At 49.8% G+C, this 25,401-nt stretch overlaps 1 protein-coding gene across 1 annotated transcript; it reads right to left on the reverse strand.

Moving 5' to 3' along the window:
* Nucleotides 1-7,126: 7,126 nt before the first annotated feature.
* On the reverse strand, nt 7,127-21,862 carry MAT1A (methionine adenosyltransferase 1A; the record flags this gene model as incomplete). The annotated part of the gene is made up of 9 exons (XM_081075429.1): nt 7,127-7,229; nt 7,898-8,031; nt 8,360-8,542; nt 9,662-9,880; nt 14,026-14,169; nt 14,594-14,706; nt 17,585-17,707; nt 18,504-18,581; nt 21,769-21,862. 9 exons carry the CDS (start codon nt 21,860-21,862, stop codon nt 7,127-7,129), a joined length of 1,191 nt encoding a protein of 396 aa, XP_080931555.1.
* Nucleotides 21,863-25,401: the final 3,539 nt, after the last annotated feature.

The following is a 25,401-nucleotide window of genomic DNA, read 5'->3' on the forward strand; positions in this document are numbered from 1 at the left end:
CCTGACTTTTCAGGGGCTCTGAATGGCCTCTTGTACCCATGATGAGAGATGGGGGTCCCTGAGTTCTGAGGCTCATCATCATTCCAGTGGAGCACGCAGAACTCCCAAGAGGGAGCCCCTCTATTCCACAGGGAATGTCTGCGTCAGTTCTGCCCTCTGGTGGCTGCACAAAAAACTGCAGCCACCTGAGGGGATGTGCAAAGGTGACACATCACTCTCCCTGTTCATTCATTCATTCCACCTTCATGAGGGCTCCTTTAATCAGGTGCCATGATAGGAGAGGAGACACAGTTTAATCCTCTGAAATCGTGCCCCCCCCCAAAGGCTGTATCCACAAGAACCTCCCCCTGCTTCCCCTGCTCAAGCATGACTAGTCTGATAGATACAGTCTGTCCTATGTGCCTCCCCTTGTCAGGACTCTTTTGACTAATTGTCCCATCCCTGTTTGTCTACAGAGGCTGGCTCAGGGTTACCCCTGCAGAAGCCTAATGCTAACCACTCTCCATTCCTGAGCCCCTGCTAGGTACCAGGCGCCAGCCATATCCTTTATATCTACCGTCTCTCTCCCAGACTCACCGGGAGACTTACTCCCTTGTAACAGAGACTTAGTGAGGTTCCATAACTTAGCAAAGGTGGCACAGGCTGCAGGCTCCAGAACCTGGTTCAAACCTTCTTCCAGCTGACCCCGAGTATCTTAGGCATGGTTTCCCTGAAGAGCCCAGTGCATTCTCTGGCCACAATGCCCACAGCCATGGTCAAGTCCTGGAAGGCTCCTCCCAGGCCATCACTCTGCAAGCTGGACCTCTGGTAAGTCTCAGGTCCCAGAATTGCTCGCCGTATCACCCACAGGCTCAAGCCTTGCTCTTTGGCTGTAACCCATATCCAGCCCTAGACACGATTGACGGTTAGGCACAATGATTCACACTTCAACCCCCCAGTCCCAAGGCTGCAGATGCGCCAGAGCTTGGCACAGGCTGCCCCAAGGCCCTTGGCACATGCATTGTGTGCATTCAGTGGTGACACTGGGGCAGGCTCTTCACTCTAGAAGAAGAGACTGAGGGCCCCAATGGACCAGATGCCCTGGTAAGGTGGGGAGCAGAGCTATGAATTCCAGCCTGTACTTGCCTTCTCCTGCCCTGAGTAGCCGAGCTCAGTCCAGCCCTGGCCAGAGCCCTGATACCCAGAAGGCAGCAGCTCTGCTGGGCCCAGACTACCAGGACGCCCAGGGGCACCTCATTCTACACACCTGCCCTCCATACAATCAGCAGAGCCCAGCCATGCTTTTATTTATTTATTTATTTATTTATTTATTTATTTATTTATTTAATTAAATTTATTGGGGTGACAATTGTTAGTAAATTTACATAATCAACTACTGTTCATGGAGACCGTGAAGTAACCTCCACTGTTCTCTTATCACTAAGCAACAGAGAAGCATCCGCAGAGAGAAAGTGTTCTGATATTTCTGATATCTCTGGTGTTTGAACTGCTCCCAGATGATAGAATGTTGTTTAAGAAATAGTGAATTGTGTAGCCAAGATATGGAAACAACCAAAATGCCCATCGGTAGATGACTGGATTAAGAAGCTGTGGTACATTTATACAATGGAGTATTACGCAGCCATAAAGAAGAAAGAAATCTTATCATTTGCAGCAACATGGATGGATCTAGAGAACATTATGTTAAGTGAAATAAGTCAGAAAGAGAAAGACAAGTACCATATGATCTCACTTATATATGGAATCTAAAGAAAAGACTATGAATGAACTAATCAGAGTCAGTTTTGGGGACGCAGAGAAAAAACCGAGAGTGGTTAGATGGGTGTGTGGGAGGGGGTTGGGGATAAGGGGAAAGGTGAAGGGATTTGGAAGCAGCTGGTAACCACAAGATGGCCTCAGGGTTTTTCTTTTGAAAATTAATTTGGGGAAGGTATTCTATAATGTTGTAAAGATTTTGTTGGGTATCCGATGGACATGCGTCCTATTTGGGAGACCACCTCAGGGATACTGTGGATACCTGATCATGGCATTGTACATCAGAAGCTAAACATTAATGAATGCCAACTATAATTTTATATATATAATGTGATGGTTCAGTGTGAGGTCGGAGGGATAGTGGATGGGGGGAGGGGGGTTCACAGTATGAGGGATATAAATGATGAACGTCTAAGTATTACCTTGTTTTGTACACCTGAAACTAATAAATAAATTAAAAAAAAAAAAAAAAAAAAAAAAAAAAGAAATAGTGAATTGTGTGATCAAATTAAACTCTAAGTTTTCTAGAAATTATAACCATTTATTTACTAAATGCTATCCAGAAGTTTATATTACTGAGAAAAAGTAAAATCTGAGAAAATCAGAAAAAGTAAAACACTTCTGTGAAAGATTTTTAAACTAAAAACATATAGATAACTCAAAAACATGTTTGAACAAAAGGAGAGATTACATTGGGCCTCGTGGTGATTTGGGATTTGGACTCGCAAGAGCCAGGAGGCCACTCATTTCCGTCTTCTGGATGAGGCTGTCCAGGGAAACCCCAGCCTCTGAGGGAGGATAAGGCAATGGCCCCCTCATGGGACACCAGCTCAGGGCTCCCCCAGGCTTCCTGGAGGAAGAGAACATCTGCCTGCCACGAACTTCTGTATAGAGCATATAAAATGTATTATAGATGTTGGATTGAGGTTTGCAAAACATGTTGTTTACTTGTAGGGACAGGACTATGGCCGCACATGTGTGAGACTGATAAGCGTGAAGTAAAAAACATGTTTTTGTGTGAAACTGAGCATAACAAAACTGAGTGATAAACTTGTTCACCAAAACAACTTTGGTTCTCACCTAAGAACTAAACAAGCCCAAGGAAAAGAGGAAAGAAGCAGAACTCCAGAGCAATGCTGTGAGTGGTCGGACTGGGCACTCGGCTAAGACCCCTGCAAGGCTCTGAGCGAGACACTCCAGAACGACCATCCGGGTCCATTCGTCTGAGCGATCTGACAGAGTCCCCTGCGAGGTGCAAGCCGTGATACTCCGGGCCTCTCTGAAGTTCTTCCTTGCAAGACCAGCTCGCCTCAGACCCGTCGTGGGCCCAGTCACCTCTCCTGGACCAGGGACCTTCTCCACCTTCATGGACTCTGGGACTTGGTTCGTTAATAAATTCTATTCTGTATAACCTTCTGTTCTTACCAGAGCATTGGCCTCTGGAGGAACATTTGTTCCCAAATAAAGCTGTGTTACTCTATCTGAACCTGGGCGTCAGTACTTTGTTCCCCGCTTGTGTCACAAGTTCCACACAGGGACGTAGGGCCCTGCCGAGGGGTTAATGTCCCCTTGACTTTCAGGAAGAGACTGAAATGTGGTGACTGCCCTTACAGGTGCTCGTGACAACTTCACATCTGGATTCACTGGAGAAACAGCCTTTGGGAATGGAGGGGAGGAAGGGGCGGGGCGGGGGCGGGGAGCCTGGCAGCCGAGTGGGGGAGAAGCAGAGGGGAGCTCATGCTTCCCGACAAATCCGCCCTCTGGATCTCAGCCGCATGAGGGAGAACCCATGACCAGAAGCTCTGGTTTAATCACTGTTTCTGTTATTGTCTCAGGCCTGTCCCTCCTGTCTGGAGGTGAGGTCGTTTCAGCCTCCTGAACCCTCAACCAACAATCATGAACTTTCAGTTCGAGGGACAGGATCTGATTCTGAGAAGAAACCGTTCTTTCTAGACTTCCTTCAAGATCTTTGAATCACTCTCTGTACCTGTAGATCCATTCTAGACATTGTCCAGGACATTGCCCTATGCAAAGATCCAATATCCGGGACCTTGGGCAATTCTGGGCTTTTTTCTTCTTCCATCCCAGGAAAAAGTTCGACGAGAGCTTTACAGTTCTCTAGAACTGGTGCTGAACTGCTACTGGCATGTTCCTTGTCTCACTGTGTAGAATGTCTTTCTTTCACTGCTTGAACCCGTCCATGAAAAACAAGAGAACTATGGCCATGACACCTACCACGATACCCTCCACCATCTCCCCATTGAAATCCAGAGAGAGTGAAACTTGGTCTCACATCGTCAGGTTCTTTGGCCTTAAACTGAAGCACCCTCTGGGTTCGCTGCTGTGACAGCCTAGTTCCCCAGGCTGGTGAAGTACCTCGTGGCCACCATGGTAGCTGGGCCACGGCACTGGGGAGACCAGGGTTCCACCCAGCACCAAACCTGAACCCATTCCTTTACCACCTTCCCCCAAAGGCAAGCATTCCAAAGTGTTTCACGGGTGTCTTTTTGTTTGTATGTGTTCTTGTAAAATATGTATTCTTTTCTAGGAAAAATATCCCATTGCACAGTCCATGAAGTGGCTTGCCAAGGCGTAGATTCTGTTTCAAATAAGACTGCGGGATCCTGCTGCCTTTGGTCTCTCCTCTTCTCTTTGCCACCTTCCAAGGTTTTTGCTATACACCTGCCCTTCCTGGCACCTCAGGTCAGCCTCTCTTGGGTCAGGGTCTCACCAAAGCCTCCTCACCTGGGCTTTGCCCTCAGCCTGGATGGGGCCATTCCTCCAGAGCTGACTCCTTTCCCCACCTTGTGAAAGAGAAATGTGCACCTATTCAAAGGCTTGGCTCATCCCTCTGCACACCAACCCCTTCATTCACTCACTTCACTTACTCAGCCATTTGACAAACACTCCCTGAGCGTCCACCTCGTGCCAGTCTTACTGCAGAGACTATACAGGATGGGGCAGAAGAATGAAACATAGGTGTGGACGGAGGGCAACAGGCATGGAATTCGAGTCTTGGCAGCCAGGTGCCCTTGGTCGCGTTCCTTGCCCTCTTTGGGCCTCAGGTTCTCCACGTCACATGGACTTCCTAGGACTGTCTGCCTCAGCGGAGCATGGAGCATGGTGAGGAATGAATATGGTAATGCAGTGACAGCACAGCAGCTGACAGGAGAAAACCTCAATCCATGCTGGGTGGGCCCCATGTGGACGGGAACAGAAGGCCCCCGTTTGGGGGACCGCTGAGGGGAGGACACCTACTTTGCTGGAGGATGGGAGAATCAGGTGAGGCCACTCAGAGGGAAGGTTTCAGAGGGTTTGCAGACAAAAATGAAACGCAGAGATTTGCAACTTGAGTCTTTATTCACTGTCTAAGCAGGAACTATTAATCAATAAAGGCTCTATATAAACAATGTGGACAGAAAAAAGATCTTGTTTCTCTAGGAGTGGGGAAAGTATTAAATTCTGAATTTTCACTTAGAATATAGCTCGTGTTAGAGGAACTCAGCCACCTAAAAGCTGTGCCTACCTCTCCTGAAAATAACCTTAGATTTCCTGGGTAACCGGAGAGAGCAGAGCTTTCATAGCATATGGTAATTTGGGCTTCTTTTTCCACCCCTGATTGAAAGAGGAGCCCTAGGGTCTTTGTGCTTCAGGCCTAGAGCCCAAACGCGGGCTCTCTGCTCCCAGGTGAAGCTTCCTGTCCCAGCCAGAACCAGCACCGTGTGGCCCACAAAGAAGCCCAGTCCCCCTGCTCTCCCAGGGCCCATGGAGGCCCCCACCTGAGCCTGTGTCTGGGGAGCAAGAGAGAAGGTAGAGATGCTGCTGTCAGAGGCCCAGGCTGAGGACAGGTGAGCTGGGTGGTGCTGGACATGGATGGAAAGGCGGACGGATGTACAGCTTCTGAGACCCTGGCACCCTGAGGATGCCTTAGGCCCCTTTGGAGTAGACCCATCCCCCAGAAGCCACCCGGCAAAGGCAGAACTCCTGTGATATCTCAGCCAACTTGTCCACCACTAGGAGTCAAGCCCTGCCACCAGGGTCACCACTGAACATTAGATATCGTGTCTTAGGACTGGCCTCTCTAGAACAGGGATCTGAGGGGCTCACCTACTTATCGTGCTGTTGGAATAAGTAGGTGAGCCCCTCAGATCCCTGTTTCAGAGAGGCCAGTCCAACAGCACGCAGACTACAGGGGGTACAGTGAGAGAGAGACTTGAAGGACCAGGCTTCCAGTCCCTTGTTTAAGGGGCTGGCCACCTGTGCTAGGACGAGCTGCTCCAGGGAGCCCAGATGGGACTGGACCAGACTTGGACCACTTACTCGAGGCCCCCACACCCTAGCCATGCATGTGCCTGAGTGGGCAGGGGCTAGGGTTATATGGTTGCTTCTTAATTTCAAACTCCAGCCCAGCCAGGAGAGTCAGCTCACCCTGAACTGTCTTTGAAATAAATGAGGCAAATGGAACAACCCTTTGGTTCTGTCCTGACTGCAGCTCACTGCCTAGAGCTCATCGAAAGCCGGTGGGTTAGTCCCCTAATTCAAAGCAACCTCAGGTCTTTAGGAGAGAGGCCACAGCCTCCCTTTAGTCTGCTTTGTCACTGCACAGATTTGTTTCTGGCACAAGATAGGGGAAAGGGGGGGGCGTGTCTGGGTTCCTGAGTCAAAGCTCCTTGATTCATGTCTAGGCCCCAATACATGTGGCTATAGGACCCTGTGGACATTACCTAGATGGTCTGTGCCTCAGTCTCCCCATTTATAAACGGGGACAACAAAGGTGTTACCTCATCACATTGTGTGAAGAAGAAATGACATCAGTGACTAGCTCTGTCCCTCGCTCATTGTGGATGCTTAGGCCACGAAAGCCCCTGTACTTGTCCTTGCCGGAAGCCCAGCCTGGGAGGCTTTGTGAAGGCATTGGCTCAGGGCTCTGGCTGGGACCCTGTGAGACCCTGAGATTTGTGAGACGCGCTGACCTTGGCACATGCCTAGAGACGGGGGGTGGGGGGAGCTGGTGAGGGTCCGGGCTATGGGGGAGGTAAGGGGATTTACTCCTGACAGGTGGTTTTTCCACTACATTAACATCCCTTGGTCTAAGGGAGAGGCAGAGGGACACAGTGACTGTCCTCAGGAGATTAGACCCTCAGCACCAGGAAGCCACCTGCCTCCTGCCATTCATGATGACAACAGCAGAGGGCTAAATCAGAGGGCTTTGCCTGGGATGGGATGGGGGCTTGGGGGGTGGGGGAGAAGGCATGCCCCTGAGGGCAGTCAGCAGCCTGGGGTCTGTGGGAGAAGAGAGTTGGGATCCTGGGGAGGAGGGCTGTGGCCGCACAGGTGGCCCTGGGGCAAGGCCGGCCCAGCTCCACCAGCTCTAAAACACAAGCTTCTTGGGAACCTCCCACGGGAACTCGCTTCTTCCGAAATGGCCGTAGCACGCCGTCTTCTGGTACATGGGCTTCTTCAAATCCAAATCCCTGCGTGTCCAACAGAAGAAAGGGTCATTGTTAATGGAAAAGGAGCTGAGTTTCTATCTATAATTTTGGGCACAGGAGTAATTAACAGACTGTGATCGTCTCTATGTGGAATGTCACCACTTTCCCCCAGATTTCCTGCCTACACCACACAGAGCAATTTCCCCCAGATTTCCTGCCTATACCACACCATGTCTTAGAAGGTGACAATCACTGGCTCTTGGGAAGCAGGCTCAGAGGTTCAGGGACAGCCTGATCACACAGGAACCAGGAACCAGGAACCAGGACTGCACTCTATACTTGAGGTGCCTTTCTCCTCTGTATTGCACGGACCTGACCCAGACCAACGTCAAGTGGCCAGGCTCCAGGAAGCAGAGATGGTGTTAGAAACAAGAAGAAATGGGACTGGACTTGCCCATGACTCAATTCTCAGCCATTCAGCCTTATCATTATTTTCCTCCCCACCTGGAGTTAGCGTCTGCTGGGCCAGCAGGGATAGTACGCAGCCCCTTCAACTTGAAAACCGGAATCCTGCATTGGGGGCGTGCCCTGTGCTGGGCCCAGAGTTTGCAGACCCTTGTGCTTCAGGGAGGCTGACAACACTTCCTGTTTCCCTTGCAGTTGGGTTGAGCATCGGGGTGAGGGAGGAAGGATGGCCTGCCTACTTTTACCTGACAATGACGCCAGGCCGAAGGTCAAAGTTCTTATGCACCACATCTAGCAGCTCTCGCTCTGTCTTCTGAGAGGTTCCGTAAGTGAAGATGGAAATGGACAGGGGCTTAGCCACACCAATGGCGTAGGAAACCTTCCAGAAGAGACCAGAGTCAGGGACCGAAGCCACTGTGCAGGGCTCTGCCCCTCACAGAAACCTTCACGTCCTCAGGAAGGGCAGCTGGACCCACACATCTCTTGCCCAACACACTCCCACCACCTGTCTGCCTAGAAATCCCTGCCGTCTTCGTAGTGGGCAGTTTCTGTACATGCCCTTCTCCCTGGAGGATTTTGTTTTCCCTCTCTCGGGTTTTCAGGGCCACCGTTCCCAACACGACACATACGGAGTGACATCCTCTGGCCAAGTGTGTGGCCTGGCCAGCAGAGCTGGTGGGGTGAGAGTGGGGTGGGGTCTCACCCACCTGCACGAGCACTCTCCGGCACAGCCCTGCTTTCACCAGGGACTTGGCCACCCAGCGCGCAGCGTAAGCCGCAGAGCGGTCCACCTTGGTGTAGTCCTTCCCGGAGAAAGCCCCACCGCCGTGCGCCCCCCAGCCGCCGTACGTGTCCACGATGATCTTACGCCCAGTGACGCCCGCGTCCCCCTGCAGATGGAAAGGAACAGAGTGGGGAGATGGGAACCAGAGCCCCCGCACCCCAGGGCTGGGAGGAGGTGCCAGCTAAAGCACTGTGGTGGCTGCTGGACTACTGCTTGGAAAACGTACCCTGACGCTGCCTGAGGACACGTTTCGAAGGCTCTTTGGCTAGGAGTCAGCCAGACATCCTGGCTCTAATTCCAGTTCAATCATCGAGCAGTTACAGAAGTCAGGTAACCTGTCAGAGCCTCACCAGAAAGCGCAAATGACTGGCCAGCTGGGGTCATAGCTGCTCCTAATGCCTTCGTTTTTATGAGTCAGTCATAATAGGGAAATCCAACTGCAGGAAGAAACTGCACTGTGATCAATATTCCCTGAGCTGTGGCCCTTACTGGTGCCACCCAGGAAACGCCATGCTGCCCTTTTCCTCAAGGGTCTGCTCTGTGCAGTACCAGTCACTAAAGATGTTTTAAAAGGGGGCACGGGCTCTATGTTAAATGATTTGAGGAAAGGGCATAGTATAGACCCCTATTTAGAGATTCACAATTCACACTCATGTGTCTAGCCTTTGAGAGGTCCTGCAAGAAAATACAACAAGCTTGACCTTTGCTTCATCCAGTGTTTCCGTGCTACATTTGGTGATAGGACCTGTTACGGGGGCTTTGCTTTGTGGCAACACAGCTGAGGTCCCCTGGCAGTGGTCAGCAGTCTCTCAGAGGTGCTATGCCAGTCTCCACTTCCTCACTCCTGTGGCACAGGGGGGAGGGGCAGCAGGTGCCTACAGGGCTTGGAGGTAACCTGTGGCAAAGACCTGGTAAGTGCTGCCTGGGAAAGTCAGGCATTTGTGATGATAAGGCAGCAGCAGCCTGGGCAAGTCTGCCGTCCAGTGACAGCTGTCTGGAGTGGGAGGGCCAGGCAGCCCTCGTGGGAGAATCCTGGGGGCATGTCCCCAATTCCTCAGGGACTGACAGATACACAGCAGGCCCAAAAGAGAGTGAGCCGACTTCACATGTCACCTAGGGCCAGACATGGCTGAGTCACACAAAGCCACCTCCTGCAGTCTTTGTGCTGGAGGAGGTCAGCAACTCCAATAACCAACCAGGGCCTCGTCCAGAGACCAGGGCGTACCTGGGGACCGCCAATGACAAAGCGCCCGCTGGGCTGCAGGTGGTAGATGGTGTGCTCATCCAGGTACTTGGCGGGCACCACGGACTTGATCACCTGCTCCTTCAGGGCCTGGCGCATTTCCTCCAGAGTCACGTCCTCGTTGTGCTGCACGGAGATGACGATGGTGTGGATCCGCACGGGGATGACAGCGCCATTGTTCTGCATGTACTGAACTGTCACCTGTCAGAGGCAGGAGGAGCCGGCGTGAGGCCCCGCCCCGAGCTGCCGGCCACAGACACCAGGAGGCCGGCAGGGCTCCCAGGGGCCCTGCTGGGGGTGGGGGGCTGCGGGGTTGGGGAGGCCTCCTCAAAGGGCCTTCAGGAAAGTTAATCGGAGACATTTTGGTATTTGCATAGTTGCCCAGTGCCACGGGATGACTGGGCATGACACAAGCTGTTCCCACCTGTGACCACCATTAGTGCCACACCGAGCCTTGGGGTTTTCTCTGTGACCCGCCAGACTCCTCTCCTTCTCCCCTTGCCAAAGCCCCCTTTGACCCTCTATGGCCCAGGACCAAACTATCCTGGCTCCTACCAAGGACCCAGGAGTCCACAGGCTACATGCCAGCTGTCCCAGCCCCTCAGCGGAGGAGTCTAGAAGCACATGGGGCGAGAGGACTTACTGGTTGTAGGGACAGGGGGAGAGGACTGAGACCAGGATGGCTGAGAGGGAGGGAGCTGCCAGCTCTGGGAGTTTTGGTAAATGAAAGAAAAGCAGAGAGCATTTTGAGGGCTCGAACCTGCCCGCAGTACCCTGGCAGATCAGGCTACGGGGACAGATCTAATATCATTTCCATCCGCGTGGGTAAGTTCTCTGTCCATTCTATGCAAGATCAGTTAATAGTTAAGCCACCCCAGCAAGATAGGTATTATAATCTCCAATTTTATAAATGAAACAAGTCTATGAGAAGTGAAACAACTTGTCTGAAGTCACAAGCTGGTCAGTGAAAAGCCAAAGGGCCAAACCCTGCTCTGCCTGATCCAAAAGTTTGTGTCATTCCAACAGCAGCACAGACAAAATGCTTCTCCCCCATCGTTTACTGACACCTCCATGAGTGTAAGAGCCCGATGTCACAGCCTGGTCTGATTGTAACAAAGGAGGGCAGCCTAGGCACCCTGGGCTTGCAGGGGGAAGGAGACGGGCAGAAAGGAGGAGAGGCTGGGAAAAGAAACTGACTGTATGAGTGCTATATGCTAGAAACCAGGCCAAAAGCTATGAGAAGCTGTTACTGCCCCCATGTTAAAGATGAGAGACTGAAATTCGAGAACATAAATGCCTTGCTCAAGGTCACCTAGCTGGTAAAGCTGGGCTGACCTGGAGCTGTGTGGCCTGGTAGCTGGGGCTCTGCCCAGCAGAAGGCTATCACTTAACACCCTGAGGGCTACGCTGGAGCCACAGGCCCCATTGCTACTCAAGGCAGTGTGGACCCACAAGAGCAGCGGAGGGGTTATGGGGTGTGTGGGGCCTGCAGGAGTGCAGCTGTGCTGGTGGCCCTGGTGGGGACCCTGGCTGGCAGGCACCGCACTGCCCTCTACCCTTGGGCCTCGACAGGACCACAGGGCAGCAAGCCGTGCCTTCCTGGAGCTGTGCCTGCAGCAGGGTCTCTGCCTGCCCAAGGCCCCTCAGATAGCCATCAAACACTGGATTTGTGTCAGAATTCCTACTGCGTGTACTTCCTCGTCCAAAGAGCAACAGCGTGGGGTCAGGAGAAGGAGGGAAAAGAACGCCGCCCACATGGTGCCTGGTCCTAGTGAGATGGGCAGATACACACCGACGTCGGTGGACTGAGAACACCCCTTACGGCTGGGCTGTGTGAGCGGGAGCTGCGGCCCTGTGGCCGGCTCTAGGACCAGATTTGCCCCGTGAGGCCTGAGGAGAAGGTCGCGCGTTCTGAGCCGCTGCTGAGGCACGTCCCCACTGGCCCCTGCTCCCTCACCTCCCACTCGGCCACAAAGCCCAAGGAGCATCCAGGCAGAACCACAGAGCTGTGGTGAGCAAGGGGCCCAGAGCATCGCTCTGATCTCATTGCGTCAGCAAGATGTGGGGCAAAATATACCACAGGAAACAAAACTCCAACCAGGTACAAAAATAGCCATCGCGCTGCCACTCAGTTCTCCATATCAGTAGCAAGAATTTGTTCAGGTGGAAAGACTCATCTTGTTCACAGTCAATACTGGTTAGATGATGAAAATCCTTCACCAATAGGGTGCAGAGAAGGAGTAGCAGCTGCTCCTGGCACGGTGCCCCCGTTCCCACAGTGAGCTGCTCTGTGGAGGTGCTGGGAGAGGTCTGTCAGGAGACCCACACCCGCACCCTCTCACCCTCTCTGCTGCCGTGCCAGGCGGCTCAGGGCCACCTGTGGCAGGGGAGCGAGGCTGACTCTGGTCTCCAAAGTCGCATTTTTAAGAGAATTCAGTGTATCCTTGCAGAAAGGGAAACCCTGAGTGAGCCCACCCCACCCCTGGCTGCGTTTAGACTGGGAAACCTATTACAGAGCAAAAAGAGAATCTTTTCTGTTTCAGCTGGGCCAACAGGTGGGTTCCAGTCCTCATCTCACAGAAGGAAAAGAAAAGCTCAGTCACTCCATCACTTCCTCCCATCCCTGTTCTGTCTGGAATTTCCTTTTCTGTGAATCTCTGCCCCACAGCACAGCTTGGACACAGGATGGGCAGAGCATGCCAACATCTGCTTGCCCCTTTGATGTGGCACCATCACAACCTTTGCGTTTGAGCTCTCCTGCCCCACGACCTCAAAGAACAGCTGAGAAATGCTGCCGATTCCACCCCAGCGTGGGGCACATGGATGACACCAGAAGCCCCAAGGAGGGGTTTCCTTCAGGCCACAAGTGTGCTTCCTTGCCCCAGGTTCAGCCACCATGGGCCCTCTGCCCTGTGTGGCCTCACACTTGGGGTGAGGAGGGTGCATGTCTGCAGCTGCCGCAAGGGATGAGTCACGTGCACTGTGCTGAGCTATAAAACCACATGAGCGGAACTCCTACTGCGGGGGCAAGAGAAGGCCCTTTTTGGTGGTGCCCAGGGAAACCATGAGGAGGTGGGGACTTCCCTGACCACTGATGGACGGGTAGGAACCAGAGAGAGTGCAAGTGAGGTTCAGGGTGTAAGCACAGGGGCAAAGCCCCAAGAAACAAGGGGAACACCAGTGAACTAATACAGATTCAGCAAAGACTGAGGGAGGGGAGGCAGGGGAAGGTAATGTTAGAAGACCATAAAAGGCTCTGAATGCCAGAATTACAAGTGAGGTTCTTATCCCCCCTCCCCCCCGGAAGCAGAAAGTTACAGAAAATTCTGTGCGGACGTTAGAAAATTGGAAGTGAAGCCCAAAGGGATTAACTGGAGTTTCCCGACAGGGAAAACCCTTGAGTGGGACTGGCACTGAAATGGGCTGGAACAGAGGGATGCTCTATAAGGGAGGGGGGCACAGGCAGAGTGGAGACAGGGGCACTGAGCAGGACGGGCTGAAAGGTGGCACTCCAGCACACTCTCTTCAGCCCAGTGGAGGAGACAGTGGGTGGCACACAGTGGGCTCTTGTTTGTAGGGTGAATGAGAAATGGGGCTGGCGATCCGGAGAGGCCTGCAGGGGGAAAGTTTGGGAGCTGAGTAAGCGGAGGTGAAAACTGGATCCACCAGCGTGGTTAGAAGGGGACAGAGTGTTTAGAAGTGCCAAGAACCTGTTAGGAGTGGAAGAGGAGCCAGGGATGGAAGCCCCAAGGAAAGGGGCCATCAGAGAATCAGGATTAAACAGGGCAGGCCGTGGGCAGTGAAGGCGGACAGGACCCCAGGTGTGCTAACACTTGCTTGCATCATGGCGGCCTTTCCACACCGCAGGAAGCAGAGAGGTCAGGGCCCAAGGGGACAGAGAGGCAGGAACAGGATAAAGTGGTTTCATGAGAAGCAAAGAAGGGCCCTGCTGAGAGGCAGATGGCCCTTGTTTATGCGGAGCTCAGGATGTAGCAAGGCAGTGACCAAAAGTCTGAGGCCAGTTTGTGAGTAAGTTTGTGGCGGGAATTGGGGAATCACATTACCAGCATCAACACATGCAAAGGAAGCCAAAAAAAAATAAAATCTAGAACTGTTCTTCCCAGTTTTGGGGAAGAACATTTTATTATTTTTCATAATAAAATGGAGGCAGAAAACATCTAGAGCTGAAGATTTTTCAAATAAATAGTTTTTTCAAAATCAACAATTCTTTGAGTGCCCAGACTGAACGTTTCGATCTTGACACTAACAAGGATGAAGAGGATCTGGGGTGCTCACAGTGTGTGCCTGGAGCTCCCAGACAGAGGAGGGCAAAGGAAGAGGCTGACCTGAGTCTTCGAGTCAGGCCTCAGCCAGGGGAGGGCCCCGGAGCGTCTCAGGTCCGCCATGCGGGCGTTGAGCTTGTGAGCGAGGATGATGGTGAGGGGCATGCACTCTTCTGTCTCATCGGTGGCATAGCCGAACATCAAACCCTGGAGCAGGGCAGAGGGCCGAGGGAGCAACATCCATTTTAGACACAGGCAACGCTCTGCAGATCTAAAACTCTGCTGCTCTCTGCCTGTACTGGGTGCCTCTTGCATGCAACATTTGCGCTGGGTGCTTGTGGAAGGGAAGACATGGTCCCTCACGCCCAACGCTCCACAAGGGGCAGATGAGCCCAAGCTGGCATCAGGACCACAGCCTTCCACAGCTCTAAGTCGCTGCCCTGAAGCAGGGATACCCCGCTCACTTCTGGCACGTACCCCGCCCCTGGCGTTCCTCTAGGAGGAGGCGCCACCCCCAGTGGGATTCAGCCATTGCTCAGGTGCCACCCCAGCTAGCTCCTCAGCACACGTCAGAGCCAGGATGAGCCGCACTGGCGCCCGGGCCCAGCGCCCACACTCAGTGTTCACGCACCTGATCTCCAGCACCGACGTCCGTTTCGTTTCTGTCTAGATGGACACCCTGTGCTATATCTGGGGACTGCTGCTCCAGGGCCACCAGCACATTGCAAGTCTTGAAGTCAAATCCTAGAGAAAAGGGAAAGCAGGACTGAGTGGGTGCACAAGTGGGACAGAGGTGGCTGCGAGCTACCTGGGGGACTGGTCATTCCTGACATGGCATGTAGTGGTGGCGTGGGTGGTCCCTAACCAGCTGGGCTCTGTCTGGGCCCAGAGCTGAGGCCCAGGATGCCATGCGTCCTTACCACCACCTGGAACTCTTCAGTCAAAGAAAATCCTCCATCGTGAATTTCACTGTATTACATTATATCTTGATTAGAAATATACAGCCTACACAGAACTGCAGTCTAGAAACTAGATAACAGTATGGCTGCTCTGGTCGAAGAGCAGGTGGGTGACTCTTGGCCTTGCCCCTGCGGCCCCTCCCAGAGGCACCTCCCAACACCCAGGTTGGAAATGGAAATCACTGCACTGGAAACCCAGGGTCCTTCTCACACTGCCATTCAGAAGCCCAGGTGCAGCCTAATCCAAGTACAGACGGCCCCAAACTTGTGACGTCTGACTCAGGGTTTTCTGACTTCACAATGGTGCCTAAGTGATACACACTCAGTAGAAACTGTATTTCAGATTTTGAATTTTGCTCTTTTCCTGGGCTATCGATACTCAGTGCTGTCCTCTCTTGTGATAACTGGCAGCATCAGCGAGCCGCAGCTGCCAGTCAGCTACGCGATCACGAGGGTAAACAACACACACTGTACCGTGGATTCACTGTATGAGGTGATTTTACGCAACTGCAGGCTAATGTGAGTGTTCTGGGCACGTTCAAGTGGCCAGGCTAAGCTACGGTGTTTGTAGGTTAGGTGACTAAGTCATTTTCGACTTAGGATACTTTCAGCTTATGATGGGTTTATGGGGACGTAGCCCCATCGTAAGTCAAGGAACCTGTGTACTAAACGTACTGAATACGAACTATCCCCAGAGGCCCCCAAGGCCAGCGTCCTCTGCTCCTGAGACGTGATCCTGAGGGCCTGGAGCCAAAGGGAAAAGCCACAGCTCTGGAGGCCGCCGCCGGCTGCCCATCCTCATAGCTCAGGCACAGAGGTGGAGGCTGGTGCTCCCAGGCCGGGGAGCAGGCTGGGGACCGGCCAGGGAACCTGGGCTCGCAGCAGCCCAGCCAAGTTGTCCCAGGAGGTAGTGCTACACAGAGAGCACATTCTTCTCCCTGTCAGTCCTCCAACTGTGCAGGGCTCAGCTGCGGGGACTGTGTGAATAAGAAGCCAAAGTGCACAGAGTTCCCCCCACAAGGTCAAGGATGACTGCCATGCTGACTGTCATCTTCCTTCTAGTCTATTCTCTTACCCGTGCTGCCAGAGTGGACTTCCTAAAGCAAACAAAGAACAAACAAACCCAGATGTAACCTATTGTTTGCATACATGCTTCAAGTGGGGTCCTACTGCCAAACGAAGTAAAATTGAGCTCCTCAGTTCCACCCAGCCCCTGCGAGACAGACTCCTTCAGCCAATGTGAACTTGGGCTTGGCCTTAAACGTGACATGCTCTTCTCCCTCCACTAGGCCTCTGCCTGCTAGCTCCTCCTCTGACTCCTCTTCTCCACACCCAAGCCGACCAGCTTTCAGTAAGTGTCCCTGGACCATCCCGCAGCTCTTCCTTGCACACTATGCCACCAACTCCCTGCTGGGCACCTCATGGTGCCTCATTTGATGCCAGGAAATGACCCTACTCCGGGAGCATCAGGTCACCTCTGTCCTCTGCTGCCTCCTGTTCCCAGGGAATGCTTGTGAATGCACAAACCAATGAACAATCTTTGGACAGCTGCCAAGAACTCACCCATTTTGCATTAAACATTTTGCATTTTGCCTAATCACCTGTCTAAATAATGCATCTTCTTAGTGCTGAAAGTCAATCAAGGGCTTCAAGTGATTTGGAAAAATGGAGTTTAGGGGACTACGGGGAGAGGCAGGGCTTGGAAAGGGCAGTGAACTCAGCAGGTGTACAGCAAAGAGCAGTGAGCAGTGGTGAGCCGGAGTCCTCGCTACTGCGGCCATCGCAGTGCACGGCGACCCTTTTGGCACAGGCACACGGATCAGCTCGGCATGTGATGTTGGCAGCAATGTCTCAAAGCACCACGTGACCAGTGTGCCAACATCATACGGCAAACGTGTGACGATAACACAAATGTCACACAGCCAGCACATGACGATTGTGTGAAAGTTATACAGCCAACAGGTGACAATCCTGCAATGTCAGGCCCTCAGTTCTTTCCAGCTCTCACCCCCACCTGAGCACAATCCTCCTCAATTCCTGCCAGGACCTGTGCCCCTTCCCTGGGTTCTAAGCTCCCACATTGCCTGCCACTGGGGTCAACCAGGGCCAGACTGCCTCCCTCACCTGCTACCGGTTCTGGACTGTCATCTTTTTGTCTGCAATGGGAAGCAGCACTGTTTAGCAGAAAGCAAAAGAGTCCCAAATGGAGGAGCCACTTACTGACTGTGTCACCTTATGTAAATTATTTACATCTCTAAGCCTCAATTTCCTCATCCGCATAAGAAGTACAACAGAGTTCCTCAAACGATGGAGAGGACACATAACAAAGAGACCAGCACCAGTGCCTGGCAGAGGACATGTCCCCAACAGACAGCAGCTCCTTTTACTCAGCTTCTTTCTCTGCAAAGCTCCAGGAAGGCAGGACCTTAAATAAGACCAGAGTCAACAATGGACGGACCAGGCTGGTTCGGCGGGCACTGTCATATGGGCTGCCATGCTATTGCCAGAGACTTTGACGCCTGGTCCCTGATAGGTGGGCCTGGGACTACCCCTCTCCCCCAGCCCCCAGTGCTTCCAGAAGACCGAGAGCCTCAGGTGGGACCCAGCACTGAGGGCTCTCCCAGGACACCAGCATGCATTTCCGGCCCAGGGCCCGCCCTCACCCTTGGCAGAGTCGTCGTAGCCAATGTGCTTGATGGTGTCTCTCACCACCCGCTGGTAGTCCACCATGGCCATGGAGGTGATCTCCCCACACAGCAGCACCATACCTGTCTTACACACCGTCTCTGGAAGGGAAGGAGAAAAGGCAGTGGCCACGCAGCAGCACAGGGAAGCTCAACGGCTACACCTCCCCCGGGGCCGGTAAAGAGACTCATAGGAACCTTACCAGGAATGGATTCCCGGCAGAAACTAATAAGCTAATTAAAAGAGTAAATTCCAGCACAGTTGCTGGCCACCTTCAAACGCTGCTTGGAGAACTACGATTTGGAAAGAACCGGTCACACCTGAATTTTCACACCAAGTACTTACTACTTGTGTGATCTTGAACAACGTATTTAGCCTACGTCTGTTTCCTCAAATGTTAGATGAAGATAATAATAAGACCAGATTAAATGAGACAACGGTTGTGTGTAGTTATCATAAAGAGTGCAGTCAACATATGTGAAGCTCTCCCGTCCCCTATTGCTGAAACTCTACTGCAGGCTTTCGGGAGCGGGATCCTGAACAAAGAATCAAGGCAAGCCAACCTTCTCTCCAGCTATTTACAAAGATTTCAGGGTGACATCTACCCTCAGAGGGGCAAGGGCCCCCACAGTCCTCAATCCAGGAGTTAGGGTGCCACTGGAGAGGAAAAGATTGGTCTGTGCAGGAGACAGGACAGGGAACCGACAGTGAGAATAGGTCCGCACCCCTACCCCATCCCCCTGGCCAAGGCCCTGATTCAGTGGCACCCATGAAGCCCTCAGGGAAGTGAGAGAGCTAGACCTAATCACCTCTTCTGTGCTGAGCGCTGCAACACAGGGAAAGGGTTCAACTCAGCCCGCTTAGGTCTCCTGCAGGAAGGGCTGGGGAGTGTCTTACCACAGGCCACCTTGGCATTGGGGTCCTGCTTGAGATGGGCGTCTAGCACTGCGTCACTGATCTGGTCGCAGATCTTATCTGGACAAAAACAAGCATGTGTAAGAATCACAGAGATATTAGGTAGAACAAACTGAAATGTTAAAATAATTAGATATTTTGTCAGTTGACATATCAAATCTACCTAACAATTAGAGACACTTTTTTAAATATAAGAAGTTAGAAAATTTTGTTTCTTCCTGCTTCTGTCTAATTTTGGATGATGTATAAAGCCACACAAGTCCCTAAAAAAAGCAATATATTACAAAACCAGTTCCAAGAGTATAAAACAGTTTCTCTCTCTCCCTCCCTCCCTCTCTCCTGACTAAAAAGTCTCTCATTCCTCAACATATTCCCTTTAAACCTAATGTCTAGAAAAGTCCTGGACATAGAACTTAAAATGGCTAATAACATCAGTAAGATTAGTTGCCAAGACGTAAAATCAGAAGGGACAAAAGGATGCATTGTACCGCAGCCTCCATACGGCGCAGGGTGTATAAAACACCACACCCAGTCCCACGGCCCCACCCGGGGATTCTCTAGGAAGCTCCACACACCATCGCTGGTTTGCAGGACATCTCCATATGCAGCTCCCAGATAATCCCGCAGTCACTCGGCCTCCTGAAGGCTACATATTCTATTTTGACCTCCTCAGTGAAGGTGGGCCCGACAAGAGTTCAATATGACCTGGCATTTGACCTTATTCTATATTGCCTTAAAAACTCTATATGGTTGTGCACGTGGACCAATTCATATCATTGTGGAAAAATCCACTCTTGCTTTGGGGTTATGGGAACTGTCAATGCTCGCAAATTCAGAAATAAAAGTGACATCTGTGTACACATATTTTATTTAGTGTTCAAAATATCCAGAGAGTCTGTTCTTAATAGGTTAATAAGGTGTTTTTTTCTAGTTTATTGAGATATAATTGGTATACCAAAAAAATCTACCTATAAGTAATGTGTACAATTTGGTGAGTTTGGACATATGCATACACTCGTGTTACCATCACCACAGTCAGGGTAATAAACATATCTGTCACCTCCAAAAGGTTCCTTTTGTCCCTCTTACTTTGTTTTAAGTTTTAGAATTAAGAATCCAGATCCAGAATCAAGCAGTTTTGCTCTCAAAAGTGCATATCAAGTTCTGTAGTTAAAAATGTTAATCTGTCCTTAAATGCGAACTCCTCAATCTTTCCTTCAGAAACTGCTGTTAAACATGTATCTGAGTTTTTCTATCGCTCCTCCTGCCAGCGGCCGACCGGGGTGTAAACCCGTTTGTGTGTGTCCGTTGCCACTGCACATCCCTCCCAATGGAGGCCTCCTGCGGCTCAAATATCCACGTTAGGCTCTGACTATGGATGACTGTGCTTAGTTAAAGGACACACATCACGTGTTCTCAACACAGGGAAATGGAATAAGAGATATTGGGGATAAAGCTGGAGTTGAGCAAGGGTATTAAGATTGCTCAGCAGACTCCAACAATATCTAACAAGGCCCTTCCGGAACTGTTTCTTTAGGTTTTTGAAATTTCTATCGTAATCACTTAGTAGCCTTAAGATCGCCAATAGTTGGTTTTCTTGGAAGTTGAAAAAGAAGCATTAATTTTATCTTTCTGGTGGACAGGAATTCAGCCCTTAAATGACAAGGAGAAATCCTTATTGGAAACTGACTAACTTACTGGGACAATTAATTTACAGTGGAAGTGAAAGGAGAATCTGAAGGTCTGCCATTAAGTAGATAAAACATCCAACTGATTGGCTGGAATGTCTACGCTCTGTCCATTGAGCTCACTGCTGTGTGTATGATGGGACTATTGGCTGCTGTGTCTCAAAGTACCCACTTCCTCCAGGTGGAGCAAATCCTAACCTATAGATGGCCTTCATAAGCCATGGAGCTTTTCAGAATGTTCCAGACATAGCAAAGGATCTGAGGTTACAAGTACAGTAAACTTAGAACCTTTACATAGTTATGCACAATGAAAGAGGTGGTTTACATTGAATTGGGTTAAGTCACACACAAAATCCAGGTTAAGCCAAGGTTTCTCAACAGCAGCACTATTGACATTTGGGACTGGAAAATTCTTTGTTGCAGAGGGATGGTCTTGTATTTTCAGGATGTTTAGAAGCATGCCTGGCCTCTATCCACTGAATGTCAGTATCACCATCCACCCTCTCCCCACCAGTTGTGAAACAAAAATGTCTCTACCCATTATGAAATGCCTTTGGGGGAAAGGGGACAAAGTTGTCCCCAGTTGAGAACCACTGGCTAAAGCATATGGAAGGTGTAGTGCCTGGAGTTGTCTAACGCTGAGTCACAAGGTATGAAAGTTAAATCTCTTTGAGGAAGAACAAGGATGAGAACAGTGAAAAAAACAGTAGACTTGGTGATAAGTTACCCAAAACGTCAAATACTCAAATGAATTTTGAAGAAGTGGTTTTAAATACATAAACCAGTGTGTCTAGCCCCCAGGGTTTTCCTAGAACAGTGGTTCCCAAAATGTGGTTTCCACACCAGCAGCAGCAGTGGCTCCTGGAACTTACTAAAAACGCAAATTCTTAGGGTTTGGTTGGAGCCCACCACTCTGTTTTACCCTGAAGCCTGAGAACCACTGTCCTAGAACTTGAAGTTCTGATCACGTCACCACGGGAAGCCTCTCTCATTTCCCTATATCACAGTCTACCAAAAAAATGCTTGCATTTTCTCTCTCTTCAGGAAGTCATCTCTTAGACAGCATATCTGAGACCTCTAGGACCTAGAGATCCATCTCAGCACCTATTAGAATGTCCTGCTGTCCATTTCTAAACTACACATGCTTTACAAGCAAAACTTACTGATCCACACAGTCTTGAGGGAACATTCTCTGTTGACTTAAGTTGCTCATTGGTAATAAATAAAAGTTTTACTCAAAAAAAAAATATATATATAAAATGTTCATATCTGATGACACATTTTATATGCGTGGTATATTCAGCCAACCAGTTGCATGTTCTCTTTGCAGCCCCACCGTGCTGAGGTGCCGCTGGTGGCAGCAGCATAGACCCTTGGCTTCAGTAACTTACAATTTATCATTTGCCTAATGAGAGACTGTTCTACAAAGCTACACGTAGACTACAAAATACTTCATACTGTTCCTCCAGAGATCCCTTACAGTAACGAATACAAATGGTTTTAAGACGTCTAGAAAAAGTGACTCCCTCGGTGCAGGTCGCCATGGAGCCAGGACTTACCTGGGTGCCCCTCTCCTACCGATTCCGATGTGAACATGAAGTCTCCATCTTCACTTAGAGAATGGTCACACAAGCCATCCACGGGTCCATTCATCTTTTCACACTTCTCCACTCAGTTTCTTCAAGGCAACAATTTTAATATTGTGACTTCACGTTGATTTTTGTTCTTTTTTCTTTAAACCCAACAGGCTTGTCTTTGGCAGAACCACAGGGATCACTTCTGCCGAACTGCCTACGAGCATTCAAGAGTAAGGTGACGATGGGTGAGAAGGGAGGGACTGAACCTAGATGTGTCACTCCCTCTGACTGGTCAGAGCTTGCTCCTGAGTGACTCCTATATATGCAAAAGTGAAAGTGCCTGCATAATCATGTGAGAAAATTGGAGGAGTCCATTTCGCAGGGGTGGGGTGAGGGATTGAGGGGTAGGGGGAGTGTCTTCTTACCTTGAGGAATTGTAGTCCTTAGTTCTGATTTCCCAAGCCCTAAGCATCTGGTCAATGTACGGGAAAGAAGGCTGTAAAGACTGCAAAACTGAAGCTCCTGTGGGATTTTTGCTTCAGCTCTGTAGCTAATCTCCATATTGTTCCAAGGTTAACATCTTACGTTGGGGGGTGGGGGGACGATGGTTACCCAGGAATATAAACAGGCAGCAAAAAACTCTTTTCCAGAAAGATGCTTGGGTTAAGATTGCAACACAGAGTGGCCTTTGCTGTTGGGTGCCCCCTCCTTGCCCACATGCTGTCTGGATTTGCTTTTCCCCTTCTATCACCCTCTCGGTCAGAGCACGTACCTGTATGTACTCTGAGTCAACTTACATGTTACACAACAGATTCTTCGTGGAGGAAAAGCTTTTGAGTCCACATTTTTCTGCTAATAGAAATCACCTAAACTGTCAACTTCTCTAAGACATTGGCAGTCACATTAAGAAGCAAAATGTTAATAAAAATAAAAGTGTCTGGAAAGAGTACAGAGAACAATGTTTTTTGTACAGAGAACAATGTTTTTTGGAAAAGGACTCTTGAGAGACAGATTCATTACAGGGAAATTGTCAGAGTTCAGTTTCCCAAATCTTCCAGGTGATAAATTAAACTTGTACATATTCAGTCCTATATACTTGATAAACATCCCACTCACGTAACTCCTGCCTTATTTGTGCTTTGACCAAGCAAAGAAGTAGACAGGATTATATCTTTAACCAATTCATGCGCTAAATGACAGTAACTCTCACTTCATTCTCTCCCTCTCCCAGATCTAGCTGCATCCTTAGGCCCAAGGAACAATAGGGAATTGAGATCACAGAGAATGAGAATGGGTGGAGAAACCAGTTCCCACTAGAAAGCAATAAAAAGTAATCAACCCAAACCTGGTGAATCAAAGACTGGACTGTGGGAAGCAAAAGGTAGGATGTAATAGCCCCAATGAACAATTCTGGTGACCAAATCCCTCTTGTACTTATAACATGAACATTTAAAAATTTTTTCTGTGGCTCCAAATCTTGTGTTTTGCAAGTTGATCAGCTTAGCGGCACTACCCCTTCAGCGATTAAGCTATATTGAAGTGACCTTTTCTGGGATAATGTTAGAGATTTTACGTACACGTATTTAATCAGTGCCATTTAACAACGAGTGAGCTGGAATGCTCAGATACACACTGCTGAAAATTCCGAGAGGAAAAGCCCCCTGGGAAGGGATGGCAATACGAGGAATCAAATAGGGACTTTAGACGATATAGCCGAGTCCTTGCCAGCACACAGGAATCCTGTTTGCACTTAAAATATTTCAACATCTCTGTGTCTTTATAAATTTCTCCTGGGTACATTTGTTCCTAACCTGGAGGCAGTATGAGGTAATGTTTAATGTGAACTGCAGACCTAGGTTACCCTAGCAGTTAGAACTGTATGTAGCCTTTATGTTCTAAATGTGCTTCAAGAGCAAGGTGAAGTTTAAGTACCAAGTAGTCATCAAGGTTCAGAGAGCTAGCAAAAAGTTGGAAAACAAAGCAGGCTAACTGCCCTCTGAATGCCAAAATGAATGGCAGCATCATGGGTGAGGGAGGGGGTGTCCTATACAGAAAAGTGGCACTTTCAGAAACACAAATTCAGAGTGAGGGAACGATCGGGAAGACACCTAGTTCAGTACTGACCTCGTGTATGAGTCTCATATGACACCCCTACTAAGTAAATCCTAGGTTACTTTACATTCCTTTAGCAGATGCTTGTTAACAAGAAGCACCCCAAACCCAGCGGCTGGATGCAGGCTTCAGGCTAGAGTCCCAGTTTGGGGTCTAATCTACTGTACACCCTGGGGTAGGTTTATATGCTCTTCCGGCTGTTGTTTCTTCATCTGTAAAGCAATTAAACAAATGCATACCTACCTCATAGCCATCGTTGTGAGGACTAAATGAGCTCATTCGGGTATGTGAGTAATAAGCATAGCGGCAGCACAGAATAAGAGTTTAATGAATATCACCTATTATTATTATTAAGGATATTCTATGTACATATACATGATTTTTTTTTTCTGAACAAAAATAGCTCATAGTATACAGGCAGACCTGGAGATATTGTGGGTTCAGCCCCAGACCACCACAATAAAGTGAGCCCTAATGTTTTTTGCTGGTGGAGGGTCTTGCCTTCCGTTTGTAAAAAACACAACGTACGGTGAAGCACAGCAAAGCGAAACATAACAGAACAAGGTTTGCTTGTATATGTTATTTTGCATCTTGCTCATTTTCTTACAGTATGCTCCGGTCCTCTTTACACCTCTCTACATACAAATAGACCTCATTTTTTAGCGTTTGAACAATAGTCTACAATAGCATGTACCATAAATTATTGAACCATTCATTCCCTGATGTCTCTTTTCAACCTCTCTTTTTAATATCATTATCATGCTGCGGTGAAGATGGTTAGTCATGGGCACGCTTCTCTGAAAAGATAAAATGCAGGGCCCTGACAATGCCGAACTAGCCAAAAGATTTGCATTTTGTAATAAAGTTTTACCAGTTAGATAAAAGAAAGAACATCATAGCTTCCCTCTCCCTTCAGAAAGGACTGGCAGATCTTGGCAAAGATGGACTGGGAGAGTTGAGCACACAAGAACTTTGTTGTCCTAATTTGCCATCCTAAACTCAAAGCCTCCCTTACGCACAGACTATTCTCCCTCACGCCTAAGTTGTCCTAAGCCACCCTCCAGCCCCACTGACTACCTAAGTCCAATTCAATGGTCAAAGGCCCGCAATTGACCTCACTTCCAGAGCAACCTTTGACTCTGATATTCCCTGACAAACCTTTGAAGAAACTTGGCTTTGAAAATAAATCACTTTCAGTCAGATTTACCTCTCATGGGTTTCTGAATGTAGATTCCCAGATGGAAGCCTATGTTTCCAAAAGCCAGTGTATGTAAACCACACTGAGCAGTTTCATGCGGGAGCTCTGAGGGCACCTGATCCCAGGTAACACCGTGAGGCAGCAGAACTAGTGGGAAGCACCTGGCTGGATGGCACCTTTTGCCAGCCCCCACCCTGCCATGCCTGATGGCTGTGCCACAAGCAGCAGACAGGGCAGTTTGATGACCTCGGACTCTGGAGGCAGAAGTGGAATGTGCGTCCGCCTCTTAAATGCTGTTTAACTGC

Source organism: Rhinolophus hipposideros, assembly GCF_964194185.1.
Source record: "Rhinolophus hipposideros genome assembly, chromosome: 15".
NCBI lineage: Eukaryota > Metazoa > Chordata > Mammalia > Chiroptera > Rhinolophidae > Rhinolophus > Rhinolophus hipposideros.